The sequence below is a fragment of the Notolepis coatsorum genome (assembly GCF_963971535.1).
Source record: "Notolepis coatsorum genome assembly, chromosome: 10".
Taxonomy (NCBI): Eukaryota; Metazoa; Chordata; class Actinopteri; order Aulopiformes; family Paralepididae; genus Notolepis; species Notolepis coatsorum.
The window spans coordinates 112,372,344-112,381,255 of NC_140174.1; the positions used below are offsets into that span (position 1 = coordinate 112,372,344).

General features: G+C 43.2%; 1 protein-coding gene across 1 annotated transcript in view; it reads left to right on the forward strand.

Moving 5' to 3' along the window:
* The window catches only part of gramd2b (GRAM domain containing 2B), a gene marked incomplete at its 3' end in the record, with an annotated part of 76,695 nt that overhangs the window by 25,909 nt on the left and 41,874 nt on the right, over positions 1–8,912 (forward strand). The window contains exons 5-7 of the mRNA XM_084323153.1: positions 4,486–4,581; positions 4,796–4,867; positions 6,231–6,350. Of these exons, the coding sequence (XP_084179279.1) occupies positions 4,486–4,581; positions 4,796–4,867; positions 6,231–6,350 (288 nt within the window). The remainder of the gene's footprint in view (positions 1–4,485; positions 4,582–4,795; positions 4,868–6,230; positions 6,351–8,912) is intronic.

Consider the following 8,912-nt stretch of genomic DNA (forward strand, 5'->3'; position numbering starts at 1 on the left):
TCCCGTTAACCAGTGTTCCCAGTCCTCTCGGCCTGCGCTCAGGGTGGAGGTAGGAGTCCTGTCGGACTTTAACACTTCTTCTTTCCTTCCCTTCTAAATGTTTTGTAATAACGATGTTTTCAAAAAAACGTGTGTTGCTGCAATACATTGAGGATACGACGCGTGTTGTGTGTGAATTGTCTTGTCACTGGTATAGCTTCTCTCTACCTAGAAAATCGGCGTTGTTTTTTACGTGTGTAAAAATGAACTGGTTTAGTTGTGATGAGAACATGTGTGTTCATGTAACGTTAGTAACGTGGTTGAACTCACAACTAAGTGGGTTAATTAACCTGTGAAGCTATGCTTAGTGACATGTGATTGAGGAATAAATTCTTCTCTCAGCCTGTGATGACAATGAACAGCGTGTTCATATATTAACAGGGGTACCTGTTCAACCTGGTCGTATCAAGGATAAGGTAGGGAGGGGTGACCCCCCTGGTTTTTCCCTGGGGCTTCCCCCCCTCCTCTCAAACATGTTTTGGTTACAATATATTATGTCACTGTGTTTGTGGGGATACGATGTAACCCTCAGCTTAAACTGCTGGGGTTGTGCTTCTGCTTGAGAAACGATTTTTTTCCTAGGGAAAAGGTTGTTTGGTCACTGTCATGTGTGCTTAGCAAGGCCTGTGGCCAATACATAATCGAGGACTTATGTCTCTCTCGTTATGAAAAACGGCGTTCCTCTGTAGTAAGAGTGTACTTTTGCCATTTTTTGTTGTGATGAAGGGTTGTGTGTGTCGTTGAGATCTACAACTGGGTTAGGTTTTGGCCCACAGAAGCACATGTGTAAGTCTGGTACCGGGGCTCTTAAAGGGGCCCTCTCTGTTCTGTGTTTTTCCTTAGTAAAAATCAGATAGCAGGTTCGCACATGAGCTCTATGGCAGGGGAGTTTCCTGGTCCCACGCCCTGAAAGATTGGGCGTGTGCACCGCGGAAATTCCCCCGCCATAGAGTACGTCACTGGGCGCGTTTCTATTGGTGAGACTTCCGTGAGTTGGTCAGGTTCCATGTTATGGTTCTGTTTCAGGGAGTTTTCAGAGCCTCCTCCTCACAGAGCTCTTCTTCAGGGAGAAGAGCCTTCTGTGAGTTCGGACCCTCCCTCCCAGTGAGGGAGCCTCCTCAGAGTTTCAGAGCCTCCTCCTCAGATTGTCAAGGTGAGTAGAACTTCGAAAAGGAGTTCTGCTCTGTTGTATGTGTATTCGATTCAATTCAATTCGATTATTGAGCTTGGTGGGTGATGCAGCGCAGTAGAGACGTGGTTCTTCTGTGCTGCTCCCTACTGGTAGTGTGTGTATTGGGTCAGAGCCTCCTCCTCTGGTGTCGGAGTTTCTCCTCGGGGAGTTCAGAGCTCCTCCTCGGAGAGTCATAACCCAATTGTTACATAGCTCAATGCTGCAATATGTATTTTCAATCTATACAGCTCACGTGGGAAGTCTCTCTGGGGGTTCCCCATCCTCTCCTTTTTGGAGTAGGTGGACGGGGTATTGTTTAGGGTTTCCCTGACTCCTCGCCTTACGGTCTGTTGAGTCATGGGTTTCCCCCCGTCATAGGGGTACGTCGCTCACCGTCCTCTCTTATAAAGTGTGGTTGACGGGGTGGTGTTTTCCCTCGCATGGGACCCATGTCCGTATTATTTTTTCTTTTTTCTGGAAAAATGTAAAATTAAAAAAGCGGCTTCTTGGCGTTCCCCAGGCGGCTTGGAGGAACGGTATCTGGTGTCTTGTTAGACTATCCATTGATGTGTTTTGGGTCTCGACGTGTTCGTTCTCCATTCTTTTCGCCCCTCTCTTCTCCCGCTTACGCATGGCTGAGAGGGGGCTGTTGAGGTGGTTTTTATAGTATTCCTCTGGCATCCCTGTGTACGTCCCGGTCCGAAGTAGTTTTCGTCGACCCGTAGGCCTGGGATAACCCTTTTTGAAACCTAAAACACTTGTACTGCGGTATAGCCAGTGTATAACTGCAGGTGTGTTTTGGAGTTTTTTCCTGAGGGGTTATAGGAACAACCACCGCATGTTGAACCAAGAGGGTGGTTGATTCACGTCGGGTATCCCTCCATTAGGGAGGGTCGGGGGGCTCGGCCCTCCCCGGTTCTGATGGTTGTGGGGGGCCTCAGTGGGGTACATTTGTCGAGCATCAGCTCCCACTCAGCTCCCGTTGTGCAGTAGACGCTGAGCGGAAGCTAATACGATATAGAACGATAGGTTATGAATATAACCGTAGTTCTATGAGTATTAGTGACGCTCAGCGTCTGGACGCCACTGCAGCCCTTGATCTTACCTTGTGGTGAAATGATTGAGAAAGAGATGAGTGTGTGGCCACACCCCTGCTTATGTAGGTAGCAGATGGGGGTGTGGCCAGACGGATGTTGGTATGTAAAGCTACATTGTGAAGTTTTTATTCAGTGCACGTCACTGGAGTGAGATAATGTGCAGTAGACGCTGAGCGTCACTAATACTCATAGAACTACGGTTATATTCATAACCTATCGTTACTTTCCGCAGACTAGACGTCTACTGTTTATTTGATAAGGTTGCAGGCAAAGACACCAGGAGAACCGCTAGCTAGTTATTTATTCAGCTGGATTAGATTAGTGAGCTGTTGTTTCCATTGCAAACGTCCGTGGGCCTGACTGTAAGATAGGGAACGTAAAACTGTTCTGACATCAGGCTCTAACCCCTCCTGCTCTGGCCTTCATTTCAACAACTGTTGTCTTACATTGTGTTGCATGTATTTGAATCAAACGTTTGTAAATGTGGGTTTTATGGCTTTGCAGCAAACTCTCAAAAACACACCTGAGGCCCGAGGCCACTCCATTAGCTGGACTGGACTAAATATATTAACTATAGCTGGACAGACTGGACTAAATATATTAACTGTAGCTGGACTGACTGGATTAAACAGACTAGACTAAAATATATTAACTATAGCTGGGTAGACTGGACTAAACAGACTGGACTAGACAGACTGGACTAAACAGACTGGACTAAACAGACTGGACTAGACAGACTGGACTAAACAGACTGGACAAGACAGACTGGACTAAACAGACTGGACAAGACAGACTGGACTAGACAGACTAGACTAGACAGACTGGACTAGACAGACTGGACTAGACAGACTAGACTAGACAGACTGGACTAGACAGACTGGACTAGACAGACTGGACTAGACAGACTGGACTAGACAGACTGGACTAGACAGACTGGACTAGACACACTGGACTGACTAGACAGACTGGACTAGACAGACTGGACTAGACAGACTGGACTAGACAGACTGGACTAGACAGACTGGACTAGACAGACTGGACTAAACAGACTGGACTAGACAGACTGGACTAGACAGACTGGACTGACTAGACAGACTGGACTAGACAGACTGGACTGACTAGACTGACTAGACAGACTTGACTAGACAGACTGGACTGACTAGACAGACTAGACAGACTGGACTAGACAGACTGGACTAGACAGACTGGACTGACTAGACAGACTAGACAGACTGGACTAGACAGACTGGACTGACTAGACAGACTAGACAGACTGGACTAGACAGACTGGACTGACTAGACAGACTAGACAGACTGGACTAGACAGACTGGACAGACTGGACTAGACAGACTAGACAGACTGGACTAGACAGACTGACTAGACAGACTAGACAGACTGGACTAGACAGACTGGACTAGACAGACTGGACTAGACAGACTAGACAGACTGGACTGACTAGACATACTGGACTAGACAGACTGGACTAGACAGACTGGACTAGACAGACTAGACAGACTGGACTAGACAGACTGGACTGACTAGACAGACTGGACTAGACAGACTGGACTAGACAGACTGGACTAGACAGACTGGACTAGACAGACTGGACTAGACAGACTGGACTAGACAGACTAGACAGACTGGACTGACTAGACAGACTGGACTAGACAGACTGGACTAGACAGACTGGACTAGACAGACTGGACTAGACAGACTGGACTGACTAGACAGACTGGACTAGACAGACTGGACTAGACAGACTGGACTAGACAGACTGGACTGACTAGACAGACTGGACTAGACAGACTGGACTAGACAGACTGGACTGACTAGACAGACTGGACTAGACAGACTGGACTAGACAGACTGGACTGACTAGACAGACTGGACTGACTAGACAGACTGGACTAGCTGTACAACAACACATGCTTTGCTCCGCCCTCCAGGCGATGAGTCTATGTAAAAGTCTATGGTCCTGTAAAAAAGAGGATTTGCGTTCTATGAATACTATGGACTGGATAAAGCATACCTGTGTACATCGTTTGTCTACATGACGTAGTATGTGAATGGAAGCAGTTTGACTCAAGTTTAAACCCTGGATGCTCCATGTTGACTGTGGCTACTGAGGTAGCGATGTGCTCCACTGATAGTGTTTGTTATCATTTCTTCTCTCTCAGATCGCCATACCAGTGATTGCCGTCACTAACATCAAGAAGACCAAAACAGCCATCTTGGTGCCAAATGCACTAGTTATCGCCACAGTAAATGACAAGGTGAGGGAACGTTGTCTCTGTGTTCTTTGCCGTTTTTACCAGTACAACACGTCGTTCCATGATAATTAATACATTTTACGAGCATTGACTTGTAACGGACATCGATGAGCTGTGTTGGGTTATATATCATTACATCTGTTTTGATTCTGATACATTTTCCAGTTCAAATCTTTCATTTAAAACCATGTTAAAATTACGTGTGTTTTTCTTCCAGCATGTGTTTGTGTCCTTGCTGTCAAGAGACAATACCTACAAGTTCCTGATGTCTGTCTGTCTGCATCTGGAGGTAATACTGTCCTATAGTTTACTCAAGTAGAAATAAAAATCCTACTCAAGTAAAAGTATAAATGATTAAATAAAAGAATAATAATAATTAAAAAAGTGCATAGCTTTTTGTTTCTTCTAGCTCTATTTCTTACTCACAGAGGAATATGTTGATGAGTCCTTTCTAACCCCAGCATGCTGTTCCTCATACCAGCTCTGGATATTATATCCAATGCAAAGTCACTGGGGCCAAGTTCCTGTCTGTACGAGCTGACTGAGACAAAAGTAGATTTCGGTGTGCTTTAGGCAGCTTGTACAGACAGGAGCTTGGCCCCATTGACGTTGCGTCAAGTTGTACGTGTTTTAATTGATTTGTTATCCTTGCCTTTTGCCTCGTCTTGTTTCCTCACTGCTCAGTTCTGTATGTTCACTCGACGTGGCTGTGAGCGAGGGAAACCTTGGTTGCCTTTCGAGTTTAACCCTTTCACTACCACACCACCAAAGGGTTAACCCTTTCACTGCGACAATACAGGAAGGTTAACCCTTTCACTGCCACACGACAAAGGGTTAACCCATTTCACAACCACACTACAGAAGGTTAACCCTTTCACTACCACACTACAGACGGTTAACCGTCTTTTACTTACAACGTGTGTTTTACTGTATGAAGCACAATCCTAGGAGGCTCATACAAAACCAAGCATTTCACTATAATGTACCTTGTGTGACAAATAAAACAAAACTTGAACTTGAACTTGAAACTTACATTTCCTACCATACCAAAACAAAAAGATGATCCATGAACACGAAGAACCTTGGAAATTAATAAGGAAAATCGCCTTTGGCAAATAAATAGCACAAGGAACAAATTATTATAACAACCAGGAAGTTACCCCCAACAAAAGGAAAGTCGAACTTGGCTTCTTCAAAATCAAAGTTCTCTGCTTACAGTAACTACTAATAGAGTTTAGATCAAAATAATGTATTTTGTAGCCTTAACCACTTGTAACTATGCTGTTATATTCAAACACTGTTTTAATTATACTCTTAAAATGTATAAAATGTCTATCTATTCTGTTTTTACCTGGTATTTAACATCTTGCCTAAGGAGTACAGTTGAAAACTAGCTAACACTGGTATATTTACAGTGATGGTCTCATTACTGTTGAATAATGTGCACACTGTCCATATTCAAATCAACAACAAAAAATATATAAATAAAATAGGAAAAAAAAAGAATTCTATAGACAATAGACAGTAATAAAAGCAAAATAGAGTAGGCAAATAATGCAATAGTGCAGTTCTGAATTATTATTATTATTGTGATAATTATGATCCGTTTGGTTTGAAATATACACCCACTGTAGCAGTCTATCGTCCCCCAGGAGAAGAGCCCGTGTAGCAGCCCCATGCCCTCCTCCCTGGATAGCAGCTTCAGATCCCCGGGCTCCCCCTCCGTGGTGAAGAGCGGCTTCAGAGCCCAGGGCTCCCCCCGCTTTCCGCTGGTGAGTTACACACACAGGTGTACATCCTAGTGTTTATTGTAACCATATGTATTGTAATTAGGGCTGGGACTTTATCGCATTAATTTCGATTAATTAACTACAGAAAGAATGAAAAGTTTGTTACCTTTCAAAGGAGACCAGACTCATGCATGTGCTATAAGTATAAAGTATAATAAATCGCAAAAAAAAAAAAAAAAAATCATAAAAAAAATTTAAACAAGAGAAAAATCAAGATTTGAATTTTTTTCAATGATCAACTGTTCTGGAATGTACTTGAAAGTACTGCGTTTTACTTTTACCTCAAAAGTGCCTGAGTTTACAAAAGGTCCTTTGTGCATTCGTAAAATTGCTGCACTTTGTTAGAAATTGCATTGATCTGTGGGACTGTGTAGTAGCTAATACAGGATTTTTCTGCTTAAATGTATGTATAATGTATATTCATTGATTCATTCGTATACCAAAATTCATTTGAATTGAAAAATGTTGCTTTTCGCATCAAATATTGATATGCGATTAAAATGTGATTACAGTAATTTAGATTAATTAACTATAAAGTCTCGAATTAATTCGATAAAAAAAAATTATCGAGTCCCACCACTAATTATAATGCATAATATAACTGATAGAATATAATAGAAGTACTTTATTTATCCCAAGGGAAGATCAGCACCACAGATCACTCACATTAAACATTTAGGTATAGGCTAGTCAAAATCACAAATCACAAATAAGAATAAAAATACAGTCAGGTATATACATATGTGTATACATTCTAAAATATACAGCCAAAAATATACAGTAATACACAGTCAAATGTACAGTAATAAATCTAAAGTGTCGATGTAGAAGTGGAATTAAACATGTTTGCTTCATGTACCTTTCTCATTTACTGATCAATGAATTAACTGTCTGACTGACTGATGGGCTAGCTAGCTAACTGACTGACTGATTAAGTGACTGACTGATTAAGTGACTGACTGATTAAGTGACTGACTGACTGACTGACTGACTGACTGACTGACTGACTGACTGACTGACTGACTGACTGACTGACTGACTGACTGACTGACTGACTGACTGACTGACTGACTGACTGACTGACTGACTGACTGACTGACTGACTGACTGACTGACTGACTGACTGATGAGCTAGCTGGCTGGCTGACTGACTGACTGACTGATGAGCTAGCTGGCTGGCTGGCTGGCTGGCTGGCTGGCTGGCTGGCTGGCTGGCTGGCTGGCTGGCTGACTGACTGACTGACTGACTGGCTGACTGACTGACGGACTGGCTGGCTGACTGACTGACTGACTGACTGACTGACTGACTGATGGGCTAGCTGGCTGATTGACTAACTGACTGACTGACTGACTGACTGACTGACTGACTGATGGTCTAGCTGGCTGACTGACTGACTGACTGACTGACTGACTGACTGACTGACTGACTGACTGACTGACTGATGGGCTAGCTGACTGACGGGCTAGCTGGCTGACTGACTTACTGATGGGCTAGCTGGCTGACTGACTGACTGACTGATGGGCTAGCTGGCTAATTGACTAAATGTATGTATAATATATATTCATTGATTCATTCGTATACCAAAATTAATTTGAATTGAAAAATGTTGCTTTTCGCATCAAATATTGATATGCGATTAAAATGTGATTACAGTCATTTCTATTAATTAACTATAAAGTCTCGAATTAATTCCATACAAAAAATGTATCGAGTCCCACCACTAATTATAATGCATAATATAACTGATAGAATAGAATAGAAGTACTTTATTGACTGACTGACTGACTGACTGACTGACTGACTGACTGACTGACTGACTGACTGACTGACTGACTGACTGACTGACTGACGGACTGACTGACTGACTGACTGACTGACTGACTGACTGACTGACTGACTGGCTGACTGGCTGACTGACTGACTGACTGATGGGCTAGCTGGCTGACTGACTTACTGACTGACTGATGCAGGCTAGCTGGCTGACTGACTGACTGATGGGCTAGCTGGCTTACTGACTGACTGACTGACGGACTTACTGATGGGCTAGCTGGCTGACTCACTGACTGACTGATGGGCTAGCTGGCTAATTGACTAAATGTATGTATAATATATATTCATTGATTCATTCGTATACCAAAATTCATTTGAATTGAAAATTTTTGCTTTTCGCATCAAATATTGATATGCGATTAAAATGTGATTACAGTCATTTCTATTAATTAACTATAAAGTCTCGAATTAATTCGATACAAAAAATGTATCGAGTCCCACCAATAATTATAATGCATAATATAACTGATAGAATAGAATAGAAGTACTTTATTGACTGACTGACTGACTGACTGACTGACTGATGGGCTAGCTGGCTGGCTGACTGACTGACTGACTGACTGACTGACTGACTGACTGACTGACTGACTGACTGACTGACTGACTGACTGACTGACTGACTGATGGGCTAGCTGGCTGACTGACTGACTGACTGACTGACTGATGGGCTAGCTGGCTGACTGACTGACTGACTGACTGATGGGCTATCTGGC